Source organism: Oncorhynchus keta, chromosome 33 (genome assembly GCF_023373465.1).
Source record: "Oncorhynchus keta strain PuntledgeMale-10-30-2019 chromosome 33, Oket_V2, whole genome shotgun sequence".
Lineage (NCBI taxonomy): Eukaryota > Metazoa > Chordata > Actinopteri > Salmoniformes > Salmonidae > Oncorhynchus > Oncorhynchus keta.
Window position 1 is genome coordinate 8,952,342 of NC_068453.1, and position 26,138 is coordinate 8,978,479.

The following is a 26,138-nucleotide window of genomic DNA, read 5'->3' on the forward strand; positions in this document are numbered from 1 at the left end:
GAGAGATCCCGCTCATAGCCACACAAAAACAGTGGGTATGTGTGAACAGAACACACAGACCGAGGCCTATTTGTGCATATGGCCAAGACCCAAACCCACTAGTGTTGTCAGAGAGAAACGGTTGGGTTACACATTCGGCCTGTGTAGAGGTGCCTACACATGACAGAGGAAATGCATGTTTATAGGCCTACCCACAATGTTCAACTTACGGTCATATGAATCTTTGCTAACCCAAAATGATCAATGTTTTCCATAGCTGAAGACCCAAGCCTAATGAGAGGGTGGGTGAAAAAGTCACAGGGCTGAATCTATGGCTGGACACTGTGGCTAACCCCTGACCCTATGGCTTAGGCTGCAGCTAATACCTGATCACATTCACTGACCCATACTATATTCCCAGTAACTACTTCAGTATAATGCCCACTCCCCACACACACACACACCACTAAGCTGCGGGTGGTGTTAAAGTCTAATTTTAACATGAACCTCTCCATGACTGGGCTTCTCAACCTTTCCAATGAAACCCAACCAAGTCTCCCACTGTTTGCTTAAGATTTCACATAACCCCATTGGATTAGAACTTTGTCTTATAATTTATATAGATGACAGCGACATCTCCCTACGGGGTGATGTCATCATCTAGTGATGGGAAGTGAGACTGAATTCCCCTGCCTGACTAGTTATTGTCACTCAAGTGTACATGCACACTTTCTGAAATATCAATATCTAGATCATTTAAAACACAAAAAGACAGTGGTCAAAGTATACAACTTTTAATGTGTAAATATGCAATGACATGAATGTGTTGAGAATCACACAGTCAGGAACTTTGCTGTGAAGAGAAGAAAGTGAATCAAATTAAATAAAGTAACACAACCATGACTTGTATATCACATACAGAGGATTGTCTTAATGTCACACAATAACACAGACAGTGTCGTACCAGTAGTGCTCGTCCCTTTGTCTCGATGGGCAGTAGTAAGGCTCCAAAGGCACAAAGCACACAGGCCACAGTAAATGGCAGCAAAGCTAATATCACTGAGTGTGACATCAACACCTACAACACACAAAGTCAAACATTACAACAGACACCCACATTGAAGGATAAACACTTGTAACACACATTCACATGTGAATACAAACACACACACAATCATCAGCCAACATGAGCAACACACAGTCACAGACCTGTGCTATGAAGGGGGCGATCATGCCTCCGATGCGGCTGAAAGAAGTGCAGAAACCCATCCCGAGAGAACGCACCGCAGTCGGGTACACCTGAGAGACCCGAAGGAGTCATCAGACACACACACGGTATTCACCTGAGAGAGGTCTGTACAACACACTGTTATACACTCACAGTAAATCTACGGCTGGAATGTAAAAGTTGTGTCCACATACCTCCGCAGTATAAATATAAACAACATTGAAATTCATGGAGACCAGAGACCTGATCAGGAACAGCAAAATGGTAAAACCAAACCTGGAAAGAGAGAGAGCGAGAGAGTGAGTGACAGAGAGAGAATCTGATGAACAAAAGTATTGATACTGTATTTGAAATTATGGACAAAATAAAACAGTCAAATGACTACACCCCCACCCCAAGTGTTTACAGTGCATACATAGTAGAGCAAATGTTGACCAGCATGAAGAACAGAGCTGCCATGAGCTCCAGCAGAACCATGCTCAACTTCCTCCCAAACACGTTCAACAGGAATATATTCAGAGGGATGACTGGAGACAGACAGAGAAAGAGACAGAGAGCAAGCACAAAAACGAATCAGACTTACACACGAAATAGTACTATTATTCAGATAGCAAAACAAAAAAAAGAGTTAATCTGACCACAACTGTACACACACATACAGGGTTTCCACTTGACACTGCAGAAATATGTATTTCTACTGGTTGGTTAAATTTACATATCAATAAGGTGTTAATGCCATTGGTTACGCTTGCAGAGATAGCGAAAGTAAATACCTTCCTGTCTGATATTTACATGCAAGCGGTAGGTCATGTTCTGAAATTCTACATTCTATTTTCATATTTACAATGTGTACGAGTTCACCATGTCCTGATGTGTGTGTGTGTGTGTGTGTGTGTGATATACAGTGGGGAGAAGAAGTATTTGATACACTGCAGGTTTTACTACTTACAAAGCATGTAGAGGTCTGTAATTTTTATCATAGGTACACTTCAACTGTGAGAAACGGAATCTAAAACAAAAATCCAGAAAATCCCATTGTATGATTTTTAAGTAATTAATTTGCATTTTATTGCATGACATAAGTATTTGATACATCAGAAAAGCAGAACTTAATATTCCGTACAGAAACCTTTGTTTGCAATTACAGAGATCATACGTTTCCTGTAGTTCTTGACCAGGTTTGCACACACTGCAGCAGGGATTTTGGCCCACTCCTCCATACAGACCTTCTCCAGATCCTTCAGGTTTCGGGGCTGTCACTGGGCAATACGGACTTTCAGCTCCCTCCAAAGATTTTCTATTGGGTTCAGGTCTGGAGACTGGCTAGGCCACTCCAGGACCTTGAGATGCTTTTTACGGAGCCACTCCTTAGTTGCCCTGGCTGTGTGTTTCGGGTCGTTGTCATGCTGGAAGACCCAGCCACGACCCATCTTCAATGCTCTTACTGAGAGAAGGAGTTTGTTGGCCAAGACCTCGCGATACATGGCCCCATCCATCCTCCCCTCAATACGGTGCAGTCGTCCTGTCCTCTTTGCAGAAAAGCATCCACAAAGAATGATGTTTCCACCTCCATGCTTCACGGTTGGGATGGTGTTCTTGGGGTTGTACTCATCCTCCTTCTTCCTCCAAACACGGCGAGTGGAGTTTAGATCAAAAAGCTCTATTTTTGTCTCATCCGACCACATGACCTTCTCCCATTCCTCCTCTGGATCATCCAGATGATCATTGGCAAACTTCAGATGGGCCTGGACATGCGCTGGCTTGAGCAGGGGGACCTTGCGTGCGCTGTAGGATTTTAATCCATGACGGCGTAGTGTGTTACTAATGGTTTTCTTTGAGACTGTGGTCCCAGCTCTCTTCAGGTCATTGACCAGGTCCTGCCGTGTAGTTCTGGGCTGATCCCTCACCTTCCTCATGATCATTGATGCCCCACGAGGTGAGATCTTGCATGGAGCCCCAGACCGAGGGTGATTGACCGTCATCTTGAACTTCTTCCATTTTCTAATAATTGCGCCAACAGTTGTTGCCTTCTCACCAAGCTGCTTGCCTATTGTCCAGTAGCCCATTCCAGCCTTGTGCAGGTCTACAATTTTATCCCCGATGTCCTTACACAGCTCTCTGGTCTTGGCCATTGTGGAGAGGTTGGAGTCTGTTTGATTGAGTGTGTGGACAGGTGTCTTTTATACAGGTAACGAGTGGAGAACAGGAGGGCTTCTTAAAGAAAAACTAACAGGTCTGTGAGAGCCGGAATTCTTACTGGTTGGTAGGTGATCAAATACTTATGTCATGCAATAAAATGCTAATTATTATTTCTTTCATCACATTCCCAGTGGGTCAGAAGTTTACCTACACTCAATTAGTATTTGGTAGCCTTTAAATTGTTTCATTTGGGTCAAACGTTTCGTGTAGCCTTCCCTCCACAAGCTTCCCACAATAAGTTGGGTGAATTTTGGCCCATTCCTCCTGACAGAGCTGGTGTAACTGAGTCAGGTTTGTAGGCCTCCCTGAACACATGCTTTTTCAGTTCTGCCCACAAATGTTCTATAGGATTGAGGTCAGGGCTTTGTGATGGCCACTCCAATACCTTGACTATGTTGTCCTTAAGCCATTTTGCCACAACTTTGGAAGTATGCTTGGGGTCATTATCCATTTGGAAGACCCATTTGCGACTAAGCTTTTACTACGAGCCTGGACATGATGTCTGATCATGTCTGACTGATGTCTTGAGATGTTGCTTCAATATATCCACATAATTCTCCATCCTCATGATGCCATCTATTTTGTGAAGTGCACCAGTCCCTCCTGCAGCAAAGCACCCTAAAAACATGATGCTGCCACCCCCGAGCTTCACGGTTGGGATGGTGTTCTTCAGCTTGCAAGCCTCCCCCTTTTTCCTCCAAACATAACGATGGTCATTACGGCCAAACAGTTCAATTTTTGTTTCATCAGACCAGAGGACATTTCTCCAAAAAGTACAATCTTTGTCCCCATGTGCAGTTGAAAACCGTAGTCTGGCTTTTTATGACAGTTTTGGAGCAGTGTCTTCTTCCTTGCTGAGCGGCCTTTCAGGTTATGTCGATATAGGACTCGTTTTACTGTGGATATAGATACTTTTGTACCCGTTTCCTCCAGCATCTTCACAAGGTCCTTTGCTGTTGTTCTGGGATTGATTTGCATTTTTCGTACAAAAGTACATTAATCTCTACAAGACAGAACGTGTTATGACGGCTGCGTGGTCCCATGGTGTTTTTACTTGCGTACTATTGTTTGTAGAGATGAACGTGGTACCTTCAGGCATTTGGAAATTGTTCCCACGGATGAACCAGACTTGTGGAGGTCTATGATTTTGTTTCTGAAGTCTTGGCTGATTTCTTTGGATTTTCCCATGATGTCAAGCAAGGAGGCACTGAGTTTGAAGGTAGGCCTTGAAATACATCCACAGGTACACCTCCAATTGACTCAAATGATGACAATTAGCCTATCAGAAGCTTCTAAAGCCATGACATCATTTTTTGGAATTTTCCAAACTGTTTAAAGGCACAGTCAACTTAGTGTATGTAAACTTTTGACCCACTGGAATTGCGATACAGTGAATTATAAGTGAAATAATCTGTCTGTAAACAATTGTTGGAAAAATGATGTGTCATGCACAAAGTACTTTTCGCACAATACATACTACTTCAATAAGCCTGACTAACAGGTGTCTGTAAATAGCCTTGCTACTCTTTTTTCAAATGTCTTTCTACTGTTGTTTTTTCTTTACTTACACACACACACACACACACACACACACACACACTACATTGGTTAGAGCATGTAAGTAAGCATTTCACTGTAAGATTTACACCTGTTGTATTCAGGCGCACGTGACAAATAAAATTGGATTTGAAGTAGATGTCCTCACCGACTTGCCAAAACTAGAAATGTGTGGAGTGGTTGAAAAACGAGTTTTAATGACTCCAACCTAAGTGTATGTAAACTTCCGACTTCAACTGTATATATAGTGCCTGTTAGATATTTGGGACATCCTGGGATGTGCTTTTGTATGTTATTGCCGTTTCAAGAGCGAGTTAGCTAGCATGCTCTAATTGTATGTTATTGCTGTGATAGTTAGCTAGCATGCTCTAATTGTATGTTATTGCTGTGATAGTTAGCTAGCATGCTCTAATTGTATGTTATTGCTGTGATAGTTAGCTAGCATGCTCTAATTGTATGTTATTGCTGTGATAGCTAGCATGCTCTAATTGTATGTTATTGCTGTGATAGTTAGCTAGCATGCTCTAATTGTATGTTATTGCTGTGATAGTTAGCTAGCATGCTCTAATTGTATGTTATTGCTGTAAGCGCGAGTTAGCTAGCATGCTCTAATTGTAATGGTTGCATTAGCTCCCTGCTAATTCACAGTTATTTCAATGCTAACAGACGAATCATGCATCTACAGCCATCAACACACTGTTGTCCTGCACATCTAATGTGCTTCCTTAATGTCTATTGTCAGAATAAACACCAAATAACTGGGACCGCAGGCTGGGTATTCCTTTCTTTAAAAACAACGCAAGAGAGTTACTAAGAACGATCTGTTACACTGGTACTGAAAACAATCTTCCTGTCTTCACTGGACATGTGTTACACATGCACACCCATAGTTCTCCACCTCCAACCCCTCACTCACGGGCAACCTCCCCTAGACAGCTGATGAGGAGTGTCTGGTAGTCGCTAAAGCCGAAGGGAATGCAGTAGCACAGCCCGTCCTCTGGGTGGCTGTGTTTCTGCTGGTGCTCTGCGTCAGCGTCTGTCACACACAACAGGTTCTTCTCCAGCAGCTCAGAGCTGCTCAACACAGAGCCATAGTAGGAGAAGGACGCCACAAACCTAGACACACATAAGTCAATAAACAACCACACACACACAGTTAGAGCTTCACAGCGCAGAGCTGCAGTAAGAAAAGGACAAACCTAGAGCACACGTATAGAGGTTGAAAAATAGAATGTCATTCACCCTTCCACACCACACTGTCCTCACATACTCAAATACAAACAGGGAAGTAGGAGGAGAAGGAAAAGTGTATGGGGCATTACCATGAGTACCACAGTAGTAGGGAGGTCCTCCTGAATGCTGGACTGACCAGGAGGCTCCAACTGCCCCTGTCTTTCTGAAACACATACACCACAGAAACATCAATAAACGCACACACACACACCACACACACACACACACACACTACTCACCACCACAGGTTCCACGAGGCTCCCTGGTGGCATGGAGGCCCTGTTCATCCTGGCGATACGCTGGAGTGTTTCCACGGCAGCCTGCACGTTCCCTGCTGACACGTTGTAGCGAGCCGACTCCGGGATAAGCTACAGACACATGGGCACGCCAGGAAAGTTAACCAGGATGAGAGTGTCAGAGAGGCTGGTCTCAACACTATTCTGAAGTTGGGGAGAGAGAAGGGGGGGTGGAGGGGATAGAGAAGGAGCAGGGAAGGAGAGTCCCAGAGTGTGTGGGGCGTGTCAAAGAGAGATGCTGCTGAGACTCAGAGGAGGCGGGACTCCTACCTGGAAGAGAAGGAGGAGGATGACACTGGGGATGACGGACAGGCGGATCATCCAACGCCAGCCCAGCGTTGGAACCACAGTCATACCCAGCAGGATGATGAGCATGGAGCCTACCATCCAGAAGATCTAAAGGGGAAGACAAAACTAAAGGTGAAACAACTGTGATGATGATGGCTAAGTGAGGCTATGGTGACTTACAGAGGCGAGAGGTAGCAGGTAGGATCTGTAGCTTGCAGGGATAAACTCGGTCTTTAGGACAAACCTAGGAGAAAGGAGAGTGACATCAGTAACAACGTGTCACAGAACAGGGAACTAGGTGTGTCTGTGTGTGTGTTGATGAGTGTGTGTGTGTGTGTCAGTCTTACCCCTGGGAGCACCCTGCCACGCCACAGCCCACCATTAGGCGAAGGAAGATGAACCATCCGTAGGACGGAGAGAAGGAGGTGAGCAGGGAGAAATATGCTGCCCACAAAGAACCTCCAAACACCACCTAGATAGATTGATAGACTGTCAGACACATCTACACATTCACTCCGACACAGATGGTTAAAACCGATAAAAACAGTTTCCGGAAGATTTCATCTTTAGTTCATCACATAAATCTGTAAAGGGACATACCTTCCAGCGTCCATATCTATCGGCCACGTATCCACTCAGCACTCCACACACCATGAACCCTGCAAACACCATCTGAGACACAGACAGACAGGAAGTTACATCATATACATGTTTAATAGGTACGACCACATATTTAAATGTATCTGCATGCTCATTGGTGTATTTCCTCACCGTGGAGACGAGAGCCACCTCCCAGTCGTCCAGATGCCATTCACAGCGGATCTCAGGAGACACCACGGCCAGCAACATGATCTCCATGGCCTCCGCTATCTACAATAATACATGCACGCTTATATGCTTGTGCACATCCTTTATCAAGAGTCTTTTTCACTTACATACTGACAGACAAATAGACAGACAGCTAGAAACACACACAGACACTCACGCTGGCACTGCCCATGATGATGAACAACAGAACATGGAAGCGACCAAAGCCGATGGTCTCCACCGCTTCCTCCACACTGTACGTCTGCGGCTCTGAAACACAAGGTCAAAGTTCAAATCCCACACACTTCGCCCCCACATTATCCATTCCCAGCACATGACCAAACACTCTACCCACTGGGTGGTTTATGAGCGGCACTCACCTTTGACCTCTTGGTGTGGTTTGTTGACCTCTTGGTAAAGGCCGTTGACCTCTTGGTGAGGGTTATTGACCTCCATCTCCACTTCCTCTAGCTGGATGGCACTAACCAGCTGAGTCTTCATGGAGGACCTCCTCTGTCTCCCGACACTGCCCATAGACACTGCAGTCTACACCATTACCATACTATTAATATAAAATCTTATGCACAGACAGAGCTATGGATGCAAGGACCCATGAGATCAAAATTATAGCTTTAATAATGGTTTGAGGCTATATAGTTTGTTTACAATTACATTGTTTACAAACAACAGAGTTAAAACAAGCTTATTTTGAGTTCTGAGGGGGTCAGTTGAATTTAGCTCATGAAGCATGTCAAAGTTATTTTGTTTAAGAATCAATTCGTTTTACTGTGCAAAAATAGAAGTAGAAATCGCAAATTGTCCATTTAATATTATTACAGATAAGATGTCCTGCCAAAAACCACAACATATAACATCGTCAGCTGGCCATAATGTAACATAACCAACAACATTAAGTCTACCTGTCAACTAGCTCTCAAGAACACAAGGGGGCCCAAGCGGGTTTACAGCTTCCCTCTCTTGTATTTTCAGTTGAACATAATGGCCCACAGCTGACGACTCCATGTTAACTACAATCCCGACACTCTGTAATAACGTTTAGAAACGCTAAAATAAAACTACAAATATTCGGCAAAGTTTTCCATTAAAAAAATATATATACTGAACGTTATCATACATTGAACAGTGCATAGACTTATTATGCGACGTTAACCGCACATCAATAATAATGCACTAAGTAAACTATGCGGTAAATCACAGCTCCGCGTGGAATCACTGTTACCTGCTCTTTGTGATGAATTCGCAACTTTGTTGAAGAAGGCTATCTTTGTCCTGATGAATAACTTTTCATATATTTGCCATCTTGAGAATCAATGTCAACGCAGAAACTCGGGGAGTTCTGCCCACCTTGGGACAGGTAAATCAGGAAGTTGATGACAACACCCCTAAAAAAAGTCTAGACGACACGTTTTCAGGTTCCGCCTAACGACGTCTGTAACTACATGTGATAATTAGTATTCAAATATTGTAAAAGTTAATAAACAACCCTATTCAAACCGATTTCGGTTTTCCCAGAAGTAAAATGATCGCGAAAGTTTGCTACTTCCTTTTCTGTCCACGATAAATTATATTCAAACAGGACTACCCAACGAGAATTACAACTTGCCTTGGACATTAATATATTTTAGCCTACCTGGTATTGTTGAGATATCTATCTATCTGCCGGTGTGTGTTAGTGAGAGCAAAGCTACAGGAGAGAGGTTGGGTTGCAGATTATGGGTTGACAATAGTTTTGAGGCATTATTCAGTCAGGTTTATCCTGTTGTTTCTCCCCCCTCTCTCTGTGTGTGTGTGTGTGTGTGTTGGGAGGGACAGAAGGGTTAGGTATCAGTTATCAGAATTGGGAAGGAGGTGCACAACTAAACAAAAAGACTTCTGTTCCACAGCTGCACTCACCTGTAAGCCTTAGCCAATCTCGACAACAACAAAAAGGTACCAGCAACTAAAATACTATCATTTTTTTACACGTTTGTAGAGAAAAAAAGATTAAGACAGGAAAGGCTGAGTTTAAACACATTTCTTTAATGTTTGATTTACACATCATTCAGACTCAATACACCACAGGGATGCAGCTCAGAAGGAGAGAGGTGTAAAAACAGGTATTGGTGGTGTTCCTGCCCGACAACATTGCAGACACATGCCAGACCTCACAACAGCTGGATAGGTGTTTAACATACCAGTTAACCACAACATGTGATTTTTGACTGAGCAGTCGATGACGTGGCATGCGACCATTGGTTGACGCAATGCAGTGTCTGTGAATCTAGTCGGGCAGGAACCCCACCCTGGTCTGACATTTAATACACCCAAGCGTCTACTACAAAGACACGCCCCATGGTGTGGCCTATAGATGAGCCCGCCCCAGTCTCAAAGGTAAACAAAACACATACCCTCTGGGGACAGAGTATAGGCTTATGAAATCAGGGCCAACAACACACCTGCTCCGACACTCTGGAGACACACACAGAGAATCACAGATCTAGAAAACACAGAACTATGAAACGCAGATCTAGAAAACACAGATCTATGAAACATTCATGAGACGCCCGCAGCTACTCAAAGTCCAGAGCTTGAAGTGACAAGAGAATCCTATCTTTTTAGATAGGAATATCAATCAACATCAGTGTGTGTCTGTGCTCCCCATGTCAGTCAGTATAGGCTGTGTGAGCGATGCTGTTAGACTGAGGAGACATCAACACACTCCAACCCCCTGTACAGAGGGAGAGAGGGGTCTGTTATTGTAAGTTACTTAGTAGCACCAGGTGAATCGGTTTGTCGTCCGCGCACACACACATCTGTGACTCCACTCTCCGTATAATCCCACAGCCTTATTGACATGTACTAGGTCCAATCAGGAAGGTTATAAGTCCCAGCAGATGAAGAGTTCTGAATCAGGATTGGTCCACAGGGAAGATGATGTGTTAGTCCTTCTGTTGGAAGGCTGTCCATATAATTGACCAATCACAGATAAAATAGTTTGACATATTTTACGCTTATATTCATTTTCTTTTATATACTATATTTATTGTTATCAATTTTCATTTAGGTTCAAAAATATTATTAGAAAAGGCAAAACAAGAGAATAACACCAACATACTGTATATTTTCTACTGCTTGATTATTATGATGTGTTATGTGCTTGGATGGATCATGTTCGGATGGCACTTCTCACTCTTTACTTGTGTTACAACTCTTCAGTTGAACTTTTGTTTAAAAAAAAGTTCTTATTTTAGCAGCATGCCTGAGAGAAGACAACAATTAACTGTCACATCACTAATAGCTAGCTAGCCGAAGCCTCAAACGTAGTCAACATGCTGTAGATAGCTAGAGCTGTATGGGCAAACCTTCTCTCGCCTGCACAAACCCACACATTACTGACCATTGACCAAACCCAATAAGACCACAGAGAAAACAGCCGGAAGCAGAGATGGAAGCCAGCCATGCAGCCATACCACCAGCAGATGGAGACAAAGAGCACTTCATAACCACCACCAAACCCACCAACTACTACAGTATAGTATATGTCGATTTGTCCTAAATGTTTCCTAGATCCACCTCCAAGAGGTTCACCTTTACATCCATTTGGATAAGAGCTGACGATAGGGAAAGAGATGAAGAAAGGAAGCCATTTGGGGGAAATTAGACAGTGTTTTTCACTCGCGATAAACCACCCCATCAAAATCCCCAAATTCAAAATCACATTTGCAACACATTTGTCGATGTTCATACCATTGTATACAATCATTCCTATTCCAATCTTGAATTTCACAAGAGAAACACTATCACAATTTGACAGAGTCAATCATCACCCCGGAAATGCCTTTGTTCTGCCGCAGAAGGTCACATTGGTGGTGGATGTGATAGGTTAGCCCCATGTCAAGTCTTTTGACACCTACTGAAAAGAGCTATATATATATATATATATATATATATATATATATATATATATATATATATATACACACATACATATACATACATATACATATATACATACATATATATACATATATATATACACACATATATATACATACATATATACATATATATATATATACACACATATATATACATATACACATATATATATATATATACACATATACACATATATATATATATATATACACATATATACATATATATACATATATATATACACATATACACATATACATATATATATACACACATATACACATATATATATATACACATATATATATATATACACACACACACACACACACACACACATACATACATACATACATACATACATACATACATATATATATATATATATATATATATATATATATATATATATATATATATATATATATTCACATTATATCTGCAAATCCATTGTTTTTCCTTCTTAATTTTTGTGCCGTCAACACATGAACACACCGGCAGGGAGCGACTATGCTAAGCTACGTCTCCACAGCGATAAACAACGTTATGATCAGCTCCACGGCAACAGTGAACGCAAACACAGGGAGAATACAGCCATAAAACATCCAAACAGTGTTGGTCTTTTTTCATCTTCTTTTGAACAAAATAAAGGATTTAAATAAAGTATACTTTCAGAGCAATAAAAAATAAATACAATTTCAATACTCCATTGGTCACCCTTATTAATTCATATTGTGCTCATTTGGGATTTTTATATCTACTAATATTTTCATATACTTTTTCATCTGTATATTCAAGTCCCCCGTGCCCAAAGTATACTATACTCCAAATCTCTCTACAGTGCAAGACCTCACCAATATGGCTGATGAATGGAGAAGACCTCACCAATATGGCTGATGAATGGAGAAGACCTCACCAATATGGCTGATGAATGGAGAAGACCTCACCAATATGGCTGATGAATGGAGAAGACCTCACCAATATGGCTGATGAATGGAGAAGACCTCACCAATATGGCTGATGAATGGAGAAGACCTCACCAATATGGCTGATGAATGGAGAAGACCTCACCAATATGGCTGATGAATGGAGAAGACCTCACCAATATGGCTGATGAATGGAGAAGACCTCACCAATATGGCTGATGAATGGAGAAGACCTCACCAATATGGCTGATGAATGGAGAAGACCTCACCAATATGGCTGATGAATGGAGAAGACCTCACCAATATGGCTGATGAATGGAGAAGACCTCACCAATATGGCTGATGAATGGAGAAGACCTCACCAATATGGCTGATGATGAATGTGTGTTGAAGGCAATGCGTGGTTAACTTAATGACAGGAGACATGAGGCTGAGGTTTAGCACCACATACAGGAGGTCAGGAAGGGTCGAGACGGCCCCTCTCAAGGAAGCATTTCTATGGAACTGAAGAAAACAAACTCGATCCTCCTGTCCAGTGGAAACACTGTGCTGTTGAACGGGGAACCTTTACAGAGAGAAGAACCCTGTAAAGAACCGTGATGTTATTGTTGTAAGGAAATCGTATCTGTTGCAGACTGGTTCAGTCTTGTTCAGACCAGCTTATGAATAGTAGTATGAGCCTCTTTACACCAGTTTAGAGAAAGTGGTTCTGACTGTTTCAAACTAGTTTGGGGTAGTGGTTCCGGTCAATCCATACTTGCTTAGGATGAGTAGTTCAAACTGGTTCGGACCAGTTTAGAGTCAGCAGTTTTGACCAGTTATGGGGTAGGGGCTCACACTGGTCTAGGAGTAACTGCTGGCCACAGCAACCTGTTTCTGGGCGAGCCGTCGTAGCTCCTCCCTGATGGCCTTGATGAGGGAGGCGGAGCTTTGGGCTGAGGGGGAGGACTCGTCTAGGGGGAACTCTGGAGTGGGAGGGGCCAGGAGCATTGGGGAGACAGAATGGTCTCCCAGAGAGGAGCTGGGCATCTGAAACACACCGGAGGAGGAGAACTCAGGGAACGACAGCACCTAAAGAGAGGGAGATAGATCCGAGACAGGGGTAAGAGCGAGAGAGATCAAATTACTTCTCTGTAAACTAGATGACTCCTCTGGAAAACAAATGTTTCTCTTCATCTCTGACATATGGTCCGCCCAATACAGTCTCATGCTGTCCCTGTTGGTCATCATGTAGTCTGGACTCACAGTCTCCCTGCTGGCTCCGGGTCTGGAGAGGTCCTGGTCTAAAGGCTGCTGGTTCCAGCTGGAGCCTGTTGGCCCAGAGACGCTGCGGCCCACCCCAGGGTACGCACTGATCCGGCTCGACAACCCCACCTGAGTCAGGTGATGCAGCTGAGCACCTGAGAACACAAACACACCATATGTAAGTAATCATTAGCTACACACATTAATCCCAATTAACACACACACACACACACACACACACACACACACACACACACGATGCCTTTACCTGTGCTTCCCCCAACAGGCCGAGGTCTGGAGGAGGAGGGGGGCTCTTCATACTGCCCCCTGTTGGCGTAAACAGAATCCTGCAACTGCTCCTCTTCAGTAACATAGGCCCCTGAACCCAGGCCCTGCCTGAAACACACACATACACCAGATTTTAGAAATGCTGACATTCACCGAATGTACTTCAGCTTGGGTAGTATAGTAACATCTGTCTCACCTCTGCGACAGGCCTTGTATTGACGAGGGAGACATCCCCAACTCTGCATACCTCTGGACAGGAAGAGGGGAGAGAACATATACACACACACACATACATATATATATATATATATATAGAGAGAGAGAGAGAGAGAGAGAGAGAAACATGTAGATGCAAAGTAGTAAAGAGGGAGAGAAAGAAGCTGAGAGGTTGAGAGAGACAGCACAATTCATACTTCACAGAAGAGACCCTGGGAGTACACACAAACACACACTCTTACCGCAGAGAAGGGGCTGTGTGTGGGGGCTGCGGGGTAGGAGCCCCACTGGCGTGATGGGTGTGTCTGTGGGGAGGGAGAGGGGCTTGGCAGGGCGGGGCTGACCTGCGTGACCCCGACACTGACGCTGCCCTGGGAGGAGGGCGACACCAGGGCGAAGGCATCGTCCAATAGGGAGTGCATCTGTTGCCGCGCCTCCTCGATGGACGGCTGGGGGGGCACATAGGGGGGCGGGGGAGGGGCGTGGTCAAACACCTCGTCGTTAGGGGAGGGGCTGCCGTGGTCTGGAGGTAGGTCTGGGTCGGACTGGAGGAGAGAGAAGAGGAGGAAGTGTGAGTGAGCATGTATATGGTGTGCGCGTGGCCTACATGGTGAGACACACATACTATGCGCACCTACACACACACATTATGCGCATAGTATGTGTGTCTCACCATGTAGGCCACATTGTTGAGTCCAGGGTATTTCCTGTAGGTGGCGCTGTTGTCTGTGAGCAGGCGGTCTCTGTCCGTCAGTCTGTCTGTGTCTGGCAGACTGCCGTTCCCCTGCTGCCTCCGCCGGCTTCGAGGAGAGCGCCTCCCCCTGGCAGGGCAGGGAAAGACATCGGCACAGATTAGTCACAGACACATTCATACAACGGAGTCACACAGAACCATCTAATTCAGCCACAGACACTAATACAGATCGGTCACACATATTCAGCGTGACTATTCATTGGCATCTACAGGGAAACCGTGTTCAAGGGATGCAAATATCTTCTATCGAGAGGTCGATGCAGAAGAACGAAAAGGAGAATCTTGATACAAAGAATGAAAACCACCTGATGCTAGCGGGAGGTAGTTATGAAACAAGTTGACCATGGAGGAAAGACGAAGAGTTTTGAGTATGTACGACCATCTCACCTCTTCCTGGATTCACCTGGGGTGGGGGGCGAGGGGTGGTCGGGGTGCAGGATGCTGTCCATGTGGTCATGGGCTGAGCTGTAGAGGCGCTGGGGACACCCTCCCTGCCCCGCCTCCTCCTGCGCCTGCCCGAAGGCATCCAGGATGTCATCCATAGAGGGGAACTCACACTGGCCCCGCCTCTTAGCCCGCTGACGCAGCTTGTTCCTGTGGTGCTCGATCTCAGACTTATGTCTCAGAGCCACCTAGATAAACGCACACACCAAGGTGTTAACGAGTTTTAAGGTGTGTGTGTGTGTGTGTAATAGTGTGTATTCTCACCTCTGCGCTGACCCTCTCTGTGATGGTGGGGCTGTGTGAGCGTTGTGGTGGGCTGGGCCGGGGCTGCATGGCAATCAGCTGGACCTTGTTGGCCTGGCGACCCCTGCCGTCAGACGAGCCTCGGGACAGACGGTCCACGTGGTCAAAGATGGAGGAAGAGGAGAGCAGCTCATCTGGACCACTGCCTGCGGGAGGGACTGGGGAGCGGGAAAGAGGGAGAGGAGAGAGAGGGAGAGGAGAGAGGGAGAGGAGGGGGAGAGAGGAGAGGGGGAAAGAGGGAGAGGAGAGAGAGGGAGAGGAGAGAGGGAGAGGGGAGGGGGAGAGGAGGGGGAGAGAGGAGAGGGGGAAAGAGGGAGAGGAGAGAGGGGAGGGGGAGAGGGGGAGAGAGGGAGAGGAGAGGGGGAGAGAGGGGAGGGGGAGAGAGGGAGAGGAGAGAGGGGAGGGGGAAAGAGGGAGAGGAGAGAGGGAGAGGAGGGGGAGAGAGGGAGAGGAGAGGGGCAAAGAGGGAGAGAGGGAGAGGAGAGAGGAGAGAGGGGAGGGGAGAGAGGGAGAGGAGGGGGAGAGAGGAGAGGAGGAAAGAGGGAGAGGAGAGAGGGGAGGGGGAAAGAGGGAGAGGAGAGAGGGAGAGGAGGGGGAGAGAGGGAGAGGAGAGAGGGAGAAAGAGAGTAAGGTAAACTGTAGTAATATTGTAGCACTAAACTGGGTTCTTCCTGGCAAGCTGCAGCTTTACTGAACCACTCAACATGAAGCGAGGACGTTCCCATCTTATTCCTCCCTATGATCCAGGCCAGAACAAAAAGAAAGGAGGCCAGAGAGAGAGAGAGAGAGAGAGAGAGACACAAAAGAGAGAGACAGAGAGAGAGAGAGACAGAGAGAGAGAGAGACGGAGAGAGAGGGAGGGGGCAGGAAGCATTATCACTTGGTGATAAAGGAGAGCGATTCAGGACATGTTCACTATTGCAAGCTTTTTCCTCCCCTCTGTTTCTGCTCCCTCCCCCTCCTCCACTCGCTCTCCATCCTGCGTGCTTCCCCTCTCCCTACCTCTTTCTCGCTCTCCCTCTCTTTTTCTCTCTGATGCATCTCCTTTAATCAGTTGTTCTCCTGCTGATTCAGCGCATAGCTCTCTCTAGGACACACACACGTACGTACACGCACATTCACACACACAAATATATACACACTCGCACTCTCTCATTCACACAATCTCTCCCTCTACCACTTATTCTCCTATGTGTTTCAGCATGGGCATTGTAGATAGAATAGTATACATGTAGAGATGACCTGATTCCTCATTGTAATCTACCTGACAAAGAATCCAGTTTGTTCTATTATGGTACATTTCTATCAGAATGTTCTGAATAAGGCCTCAGGGTAAAGAGAAATGGCCGTGTCTCTTGCCATTCTTGGGCGTTTTGTTTCGGTGCGGTTTCCCCTCGTGGGGCGTGCCCACATGTCTGGTGGTCTCCTCTGCAGACTCCCTGCCACTCGATTGGTCGCTACCTAACGAGTCACCATCTGACGGGGACAGTCTGGCCAATCAGAGAAAAACAGCGGTTAGTGTGGGGTTGTGGATTAGTGTGGATGTATCCCTGCGTGTGGATGTGTTTACCAACCTCCCTCTACGGCGGTTAGCGCGGGCAGCCTTGGTGGAGGAGCCCTTGGATTTGGGAGTGTTGACATCCCCTCCCTCAGAGGGGGTGGACTCTTTGATGGGCACAGGGAGGGCACCAGGCTCCTGGATCACCATGATGTCATCCTTACTGTGCTGCCCCAGGTGGAGCTTGGCGAAGTCAAACCCTTTCACACTGGAAGCCTGCAGCTGGAGAGAGAGAGAGGGGGGTTATAGAAAGGGAGACAGAAAGAGGGGAGAACGAGAGATGGGGAGAGAGAAAAGGGTGGAACAAGTAGAGATCCAAGCACATCAAGACCTGTATGTATGCATGACTACAGCCGTATGCCCTTCTTATTTGGATGCAATTCCGGTCAGATAACAAATCCAGTCCCTCATCAAGGTCGACCCTCGACCCCTAACCCTTCACCCCTGCCCCTGACCTTCTGTCTCTGCTGGATGGTGTTGATGGCGTCAGGCTGGAACTCCAGCTTCTCCGAGCCGCACAGTTTCCAGTAGAGGATGATGATGATGAAGATAGCCAGCAGGACAGGCACCACCACCCCCACAATCAGCCAGACACTGCTACTCTGAGTCTCAGACGGGGGCACCGTCAGAGTCTCCACAGCTACAGAAGACAAGACATATACAATCAGCTTACACTTTTATCTAAGCAATATGCTACTGTACATTAGGAAATGAGTGCAGCCAACCTGCATGGGCTTACGTTGTGAATCACTGGATACTACTTATCGAAATCCCACATACACAAGTGCACATGCGGCCACCCGCTGGTGCACGGACACACACTCGCACACGCACATGCATAGACTCACGCTGGGCAAGGGGTCTCTGGACGCGGTGCCCCAGTACGATGGCAGCCCGTTGCAGCTCCAGGCGGTTGAGGGTGGCAGCGGTGGCATCAGCAGGGACTCTCTCCCCCTCTGGTCCCTCCACGAAATACACCACTTCCAGAGAACGCCCTGAACCTGCCAGCCTCGACACACGCACCACCTGGAGATAACGCCGTGGAGTCAGAGTGTGTGTGTGTGTGTGTGTAGTGTGTGGGGGAGTACAGCATGTGCATGTGGTAAGGATGCTACAAACAGCAACCATAGTGGGTGCGAGAGTGGATAAGTGTGTTGAGTACCTGTAAGCTGTTGTTGCCCACGGCCGTGGATCTTTTCCAGCGGGGTCGTTTACTCTCCTCCCCTAGCCCCTCCTCCAGCAGCAGGGCCAGACGGCGCTCCAGACGAGCCTTGAAGCTCCGCTCAGTCACCGTCTGCTCCTGGACACCCAGTAACACTGCAATACACACGCTCAACACTAATGCACTTCTCAAAAACGGCCGTCGTGACTGCAACACATGCATGCAGCTCTAGCGCGGTAATTCTCTCCACATTCGTACCGGTGCGGACCCAGGAGGAGCGTAGATGGTGAGAAACGTTCAGCTCGGGGTAGTGGAAGGCTGGAGAGACAAACACAGGACAGCAGGTTACTTCGCTGATGTCCGTGGGGCACGCAACTCATTTAGAATGGGTATGTGTGGGAGTACAGTACATGCATATGGTCAGGATGCTATAAACGGCACCCAGGTGTGAGAGTGTGTAAGTGTGCGCACATGCATGTGTGAGATAGTAACTGGTGTATAGATGGGGTGTGCGTGTAGTGTCAGTGAGGGGTAGATGAGATGTGTGTGTGTGTGGTGTGTGTGAGACTTACGTTCAGCGATCTGCAGCGCGGGGAAGCCCAGGTAGAAGCTGAACTCCACCGTGCTTAGGTGTCTCAGGTGACTGCTGACCTCTGACCCCAACAGGTAGCCCCGCCCATCACGCAACGCAAACGTGATGTCCACCGGAACCTTCTGGTCACCCTGCGGCTTGGCCTGACCCATGGTGATGTTCAGAAGCTGGAGGTAAACACACACACACACACACACACACACACACACACACACACACACACACACACACACACACACACACACGTTACAGATTGACAAACTTTTGAATTGATCTGAATCTCTTTCCTCAGCTCCGCTGAACCTGCCCAAGTAAATGGCTAGTACACACACATTCATGGCTACGACTCTTACCTGTACAGTAACGTTGCCAAATTCATGTGCACGTCTGCGTGTCTCTGTGTAGGCCAGCAGCAGTCCTCTCTCCACTCGCTCACTGAAGTTACACACACGCACATCCACGTGACCGGGCACGAACTGCAGCACTAGAAAACACACACATTATAGATTGTCACACTGACAGTACACACACATTGTCCAATGCAGCACTAAAACGCACACACACACACACACACACACACACACACACACACACACACACACACACACACACACACACACACACACACACACACGCACACACACACACACACACACACACACACACACACACACACACACACTAGTGATGGGAAGTTCGGCTCAGAACTTTGACTCGTTCAGTCAAAAGAACAAATCTTTCGACTAATTCAGTTCATTTGTGTTAGTAATGCCTAGAGCATGCAGGACCGCCTACCAGCCAATGCTGAACTGAAAATGAAAGTCATGATTCTACAAGCCTCTAGTTCACCATAGCTTATTGGAGCTGCATTTTGTGACAGACTTGTAAAAGTTTGATTTAAACTATGTCTATTTTGTAGATTGCTAGGCATACGACTCCTGGGGGAATGCATTTCTTGACTGCCATGAGGGCGATGAACACAATATCATTCAAACTGCGCGCCCCCCCCCTTCCCAAACAAATTTGTTGAGCAGAGGCGGTGTATGTTTTGGTTCTACAAAGTTGTGTCAACACAACATTCATTTCATTCAGGAGATCAATGATCAGTTCTGAACATGTATTTATCTTCTCTATGCTGCCTGCATCATGATCTACTTCCATGTGCCAATATATGACAGACAAGTGGTCTGACCACCATGTCTCTGGAGCCTCTGAGCCGGGGGAGCGTGTATCAATCCTGCTATAGGGCTCATTGCGACCAGCAGGTCAAACGAATGATGTAAATGAACGACTCACTCAATCTCTTTCACTTCTGAGTGACCCGTTCATTTTAGTCGTTCGTTTGACCTGCTGGTCGCAATGAGAGAGAGAGTGAGAGCAAGAGAGCGCGTGAGAGAGAGGAGAGAGAGGTTCCTACCAGAGTGTATCTGGTACTTGTGATCAGGTATGCCGTAGAGAGGTGAGACAGTGGGGAACAAGGAGGAGCTTCGTGTTGATTGGCGCAGAGCGTTGACGACAGACATGGCGGTGAAGATCAGAGGTCCCGCCACAACACGGAACGCAAGGCTAGACGGAGTTCTCAGGAACTGGCAGAAGGAGAGAGAGGAGGGGGGGAGAGAAGAGAAGAGAGCAGAGGGAGAGAGTGGAGGAGAGGAGGTTGGGAGGGAGAAGAGAGCAGAGGGAGAGAGTGGAGAAGGAAGCCAGGCATGATTGGCTTTCAAGACATTTGTGAAGGGCAAATTTTCACATCCCTGCAATGCATCTCATGATTACAATCATGCTCTTTCCCCAAAGCTTCCCCAGTGAGTATTGATAGTAGGCCTACCTGCAACTCCACTGAGCGGTTGAATTCCCTCTTCAAGATGTCCCTGACCTGGCCAAAGCCCACAGTGGAGCCAGACTTCGGCAGGACTAGGAAGAGACAGGTTTAACCTCCAACAACCTGCATTCAACTATTGCCAACGCATTCCCTGAAAACACACTCCTAAGCTATATGTTAACCAAGAGATGTGCTCCCTTTAAAACAGGTGACCATGAGATCCCAGCACAACACAATTGACAGGCAAGAACAGTGCAATGCATCCCCATCTACAATATTGGCATACAATTGCCTCTCATATGTACCTCCATCTCTAGTCTACTTTGAGTTCTACTGGTGTTGTCTTACCCACTCTGACCAGGTACATGTCAGGCTTGGTGACGTTACACAGATACTGGCGTCCTGGAGGGGCTGGGGGAGTCCGGGTGATGCTCGCCAGGGTACCAGGGGTTGTCGTGGTAACAGTGGTTGCCTTGGTAGTGGTCGTCGGTCGGTTGCTGGGGACCTCGGTCATAGGTGGTGGTGGTGGTGGTGGTTTTATGGGTTCCCTCCCTGGAGGTCGCAGCATGGGGGGGCGAGCCAGGCTGGTGGTGTTAGATGGAGGCAGTGGAGGGTGTCTGCCAGGGGTAGCTGGGGGGACTCTGGGCCGCGGAACAGGAGGCTGAGGGGGTACTTTGGAGGTGGGTCTAACTCCAGGGGTGGAGGTACCCTGACCCTCCCAGAGATTGGGTGAGAGGGTCAGGGGAGGGGTGGGACCTGCTGAGGGGACAAGAGGGTGCTTGTGGTCCCGGGCAGGAGGGGGCCCTGTGCTAGGGGAGGGGGATGGGGGCTGAGTGTGTATGTTTGTTTTTGTGGTAGTGGTGGGTGTGATACCAAGTTTGGGGGTGGTCTTTGGGGGTGGGATGACAATTTCTCTATCTCTGTCTCTTTCTCCATCTCGATCCCTCTCCCTTTCCCTGTCTCTCTCCCGTTCTCGCTCCCTGTCCCTGTCTCTCTCCCATTCTCGCTCCCTGTCCCTCTCTCTCTCCCGTTCCCTCTCCTCGTCTCTCTCTCTGGCCAGCAGATTGGTGTAGTACTCCAGACTGTTCATATCCGGCAGCAGCAGCTCCGTGGGCTCCAGAGGAAAAATGTCCCCCAGGTCATAGTCTTCTTCATCCCAGTGAGGGTATTCCTCAGGCTGGGCAGGGTGAGTGAAGGGGAGACCCTCCCGGAGGGGGGAGGTGGGGGACGTATAGGGTCGGAGGAGGCTGGAGGACAGGGGGAAGGTTGGGCGGGAGGGGAAGGAGGTGTCATAGGAGGCCCCGTCGTCAGGGTCGTAGGTGTGACTGGGTAAGGGTGTGGCCAGGGCCAGTTCCTCCCCCTCTGGGCCCATGAAGGAGAGTGTTTCCAGGTAGTCACCAGACCCCCAGGCCTCCTCTAGGGAGGGGGCGTGTTCCCAGGGCGGGGGCGGGGTGAGGGTGGGCTGGCTGTGGGGGGGCAGAGGAGGAGGGTGGCTGGGGGACAGCAGGTCCGGGGGTCTCAGGAGGAGATGTATGCCCTGAGCTTCATCGTCCACTGAGGCAGCGTCAGTGTTACCATGGGGACTAGTGTCTTTGGGTGGGGTGGCGCCTGGCCATCTGGAAGAGGGTGACGATGACGACCGCGATGAGGACCGTTTTGCTGTCGTTCCGTTGGAGTCCACACCGCCTGTGGAGAGATAAACTACCGTCACAACACGTGTGACTGTCCAGGCCAGAATGGCCCATAGTGCAGGAGCCTCTCCTGTTTCTGTAGCGCGAGGCAGCTTGATGTACAAGTACACACCCTGGACAGGACGCTAGTTTTTCGCAGGGTCGTGTACATGGTTAAAATTAATGTATGAACACAGCAGACTGAGCAGAATCCCTGCTGGTGGCTGAGCTCCATCTAGAGAATACAATGAGCAGAGGATAGAGGCCAGCACTGAGCTCTCTCTCACACTCACACACACACACACACAGAGAGAGAGTCGACCCTAGCCTTTTAGGGGCCCTAAGCGAGATTTGCTTGTGTGACTTCTATCTCATGGGCAAAACATCTGTGTCTCCCCCTCTTGGCTCATACTGCAATTTTACACATTTTGTCATGGGGCAGAGATAAATTTTGCAGTTTTAATATCCAATTTCCTGCAATTTATACACATTTTGCTAAAAGGTGAATATTTTCTGTTTTAATGCCAATTTCCAGCAATTCCACATATTTTGCCATATGACTTAAGCCATGTTAATACAATATCAGGGTGAGTGACTAACAAATCAATGGGGGCCCCCTGGAGGTCAGGGCCCCTGGGCACGTGCCCTGCATGATTACTACATACAATTTTTAGATAGCTGGCTAAAATGTTAGCCGACATGTGATAATTGAGTGACTGACATAAGAGGAAAACTGCTGATGCAGTACCAAATTTCAAAATGCCACCTTGTGTATTCTATCATTCTAACTCTCAGCACTAAGTTGAGACCCCGACTGTCGCTTATTTGGAGGGTCGGCCCTGCGCACACAATCGTCACTCAACAGGACACTGAGGAGTCTTACACGCACACATAGACATTGAAAGACACCCAGTGCCACAGTGCATTTATCATGATTTTATGCACAATATACTGTATCACAATACAGATTTATCACAGTACAGATGTATGATAATCACTCTGGGATGGTTACCTTGACTCAAACAGAATAAATGAACAATCTCCTAGCTCTCCCTGCTCCTCCATCCCCTCCTTCTCCCACACACACACACACACACACACACACACACACACACACACACACACACACACACACACACACACACACACACACAGCAGTATAGTAAGTTACATTATGGCGAGGACCCTGCCTCCTCCTCCTAGCCTTGACTAGGCTCTGCCGTGCATTGCGGCAGCCTCACGTGCTGTGTGGCGGCAAGCTCATTGGTATGCTGCAGACACGGCACACAGCTCAGAGGCGTCCCAGCCAACAGCAGGATCAAATCGCACACATGCATTACATTGATACAGAGAGGGAGTTAGTGATGGAGAGAGCAGGAAAAAAATACAGAGAAACAGAATTAGAGAGGGGAAGAGTAATCGAGAGAGAGAGGAGAAAGAAAGAGAACGAGACCGCAGGAATGAAGATGGGTGAGAGAAAAGACTTGTGTTTCTAAGAATAGCATGCAGCACCCTACGGTCGATCCACATGGCTGTGATGACAATGATCCAATCAGCAGTGCTAAACATCCTTCATCACCGGGCAGCAGTCCGTCTGCCCCTGTCGCACAGCCGCCCACAGATTTCTTTATTTTAAGTCAGGATATATTTTGACTTTGAGGGGGTGCTTGTATGCGCCGTGTGTGTGTGTGTGTGTGTGTGTGTGTGTGTGTGTGTGTGTGTGTGTGTGTGTGTGTGTGTGTGTGTGTGTGTGTGTGTGTGTGTGTGATGCCTCAAGGCCGGTGAGTGGGACAGACTGAGGGATGACTGTGTGTGTAGGCATCCACTGTCCATCTGTCCCCGACGACATAACCGAGTCACAGAGATGGAGGAGGATGAATGGACAGAGTTAAAAGGATGGAAAGACACTAGGTGACGAGATGGTGGTGAATATGGAAGTTGGTGCATTCAGCACCAAGGCCAGCTCCAAAAGTCAATGGCAAGTCAAATACTGGGAAAGTCAAATGAAAGTCAAAAACTGGCCCTGTCTCAGTGTACCTTGATGAAACCAGGTGTGAACAGTAGTTCTTATCATTCTGACTCAAAGCTATTAGCCATCCATGACTATGAGGGTAAGACAAATGTCACGTACCTGCAACAGGTGAGCTTGACATCGTCATGGACACCAGCAACGACGCTACCAGCAGGTGCGCGCAATTAGTGCGCAGGCCCTGAGAGACTCCGGGGCACATCCTCGAACACGCGCTCATCAGAATCTTCATGGCACGCTAGTTGTCACATCACACACGTGCGATGCCATCTCTCCTCAATAGCATCATCACTGCATGCTTTCAGGCGACCCTATATGCAAATATCTAATAATACAAATCTATTGAGATAAAGGCCTAATAATACCAATATCTTCATTGTATACATTGAATGGGTTAATGCCTATTTTTAACTAGGCTACTAAAGCAACAGACGCCTTACCAGTGTCCTGACACATTTGATAGCTGGCTGACCCCATTATTGGGAGGCTTATACATGGCTGCCAACAAACATCATGCATCTCACACATCCGACGGCCACCGTGCAGTTCCTTTATTTATTAGGTCTATTTGAGATAGCCAACGGATTTAGTTGTATCATAATTAACCTATAATACTGTCGGACATGACAATTCCAAACGTATTATCCTATCTTCATCATTAGGCTACCTCGTCTAACGGACATTCTTGCAGTTTCCCACAGTATGCCTACACGTTCGCAGCAATAGACAAATTGATACATGTCAGTGATAAAACGGGCGAGCTGTTAATAGCTCAAATTTGGAAGCCTTTTTTTAGACTGAATGCTGACAATCGGCTGATAATGTTAAACCAACCTAAGTGTAACTGAAAGAAAATAAAAGCCTAATCAAAATATCTCAAACACAGTTAGCCTATAGCATTCGGCGCATTTCTTTCTTTCCATAGCCTATTTTTTCACAGCGATGTGATGGAGCCTACCTGCCATCCAGGAGATGCGGTATAGGCGCGTCACGCCTCTCCCAGGCCCATGCAGCCACGCGCTCCCCGGCAAGGAGAGAACGAACACAATTACTATATTGCAAAATGCAGAAACTGAAAACCCGTTTTTTTCCGTTAGATAAATAACTCCCAATGTCGCCAGTAATGACTGAATCTGTTCGCGGCCGAGCACTTGAACGTAAGCCGCGCCGTGTTCATCTCGCGGTGAAACGTCACACGCTCATTATTGGAAAACCTGAGATTCTGGACACGTCTCAGTATCATACCGTCCGCCTCAAATAGGAATATATAATAACGCCTCTAATTTTGTCCATAATACCCGAAAATGACATTCGATTCCACACACAAATCATGAGCACGCTATAATTCGGTTTATTATTGGGAGGCGCGCATCGCTTAGATGGTTTTGCAGCAGAGCGTTCTCTGCAACACCCCAGCATTCCTCAAATGCTTGTGCCAACATACTTGGTCATTGGCTTGGAGAATAGCACTCAGAATACCGGTTAACTTGTCCTGCTTGGTGCAAGGCATAGGCCCTTGTGAATCATGGATCTATATGGATTTCATGTAGAATATTAGGGCCAAATGATCTTCAAAATAAGGTTTCTGTGTAATTAATTATGATAA

The 26,138-nt window shown here is 47.0% G+C and overlaps 2 protein-coding genes across 8 annotated transcripts; both read right to left on the reverse strand.

Annotated features, from left to right (window-relative positions):
- Positions 1 to 757: 757 nt before the first annotated feature.
- On the reverse strand, positions 758 to 9,402 carry svopl (SVOP-like). 5 transcript variants are annotated; one of them, XM_035748653.2, is made up of 17 exons: positions 9,239 to 9,398; positions 8,828 to 8,952; positions 7,968 to 8,126; positions 7,766 to 7,857; positions 7,552 to 7,650; positions 7,381 to 7,452; positions 7,128 to 7,252; positions 6,961 to 7,024; positions 6,763 to 6,888; positions 6,436 to 6,564; positions 6,286 to 6,359; positions 5,880 to 6,079; positions 1,623 to 1,734; positions 1,402 to 1,483; positions 1,189 to 1,278; positions 944 to 1,057; positions 758 to 832 (listed from the first exon to the last, which is right to left on the reverse strand). In XM_035748653.2, exons 3-17 carry the CDS (start codon positions 8,119 to 8,121, stop codon positions 821 to 823), a joined length of 1,545 nt encoding a protein of 514 aa, XP_035604546.1. In that variant the 5' UTR covers positions 8,122 to 8,126; positions 8,828 to 8,952; positions 9,239 to 9,398; the 3' UTR covers positions 758 to 820. The 5 variants fall into 5 exon arrangements, with proteins under 5 accessions (XP_035604546.1, XP_035604544.1, XP_035604545.1 ...); XM_035748651.1 differs by having other exon boundaries at positions 7,968 to 8,133; positions 9,239 to 9,397; XM_035748652.2 differs by lacking the exon at positions 8,828 to 8,952 and having other exon boundaries at positions 7,968 to 8,133; positions 9,239 to 9,402.
- Positions 9,403 to 11,910: 2,508 nt separating this feature from the next.
- Positions 11,911 to 25,938, reverse strand: si:dkeyp-27e10.3 (UPF0606 protein KIAA1549). Of its 3 annotated transcripts, none has more exons than XM_052491820.1 (21): positions 25,491 to 25,938; positions 24,635 to 24,857; positions 21,182 to 22,519; positions 20,840 to 20,925; positions 20,432 to 20,600; positions 19,368 to 19,498; positions 18,995 to 19,181; positions 18,681 to 18,740; positions 18,423 to 18,577; positions 18,109 to 18,286; positions 17,716 to 17,900; positions 17,277 to 17,482; positions 17,062 to 17,192; positions 15,664 to 15,860; positions 15,343 to 15,587; positions 14,875 to 15,022; positions 14,546 to 14,746; positions 14,182 to 14,234; positions 13,966 to 14,093; positions 13,698 to 13,852; positions 11,911 to 13,523 (listed from the first exon to the last, which is right to left on the reverse strand). In XM_052491820.1, exons 2-21 carry the CDS (start codon positions 24,762 to 24,764, stop codon positions 13,296 to 13,298), a joined length of 4,311 nt encoding a protein of 1,436 aa, XP_052347780.1. In that variant the 5' UTR covers positions 24,765 to 24,857; positions 25,491 to 25,938; the 3' UTR covers positions 11,911 to 13,295. The 3 variants fall into 3 exon arrangements, with proteins under 3 accessions (XP_052347780.1, XP_052347778.1, XP_052347779.1); XM_052491818.1 differs by having other exon boundaries at positions 14,444 to 14,746; XM_052491819.1 differs by having other exon boundaries at positions 14,444 to 14,746; positions 24,973 to 25,938.
- Between the last annotated feature and the right edge of the window lie 200 nt (positions 25,939 to 26,138).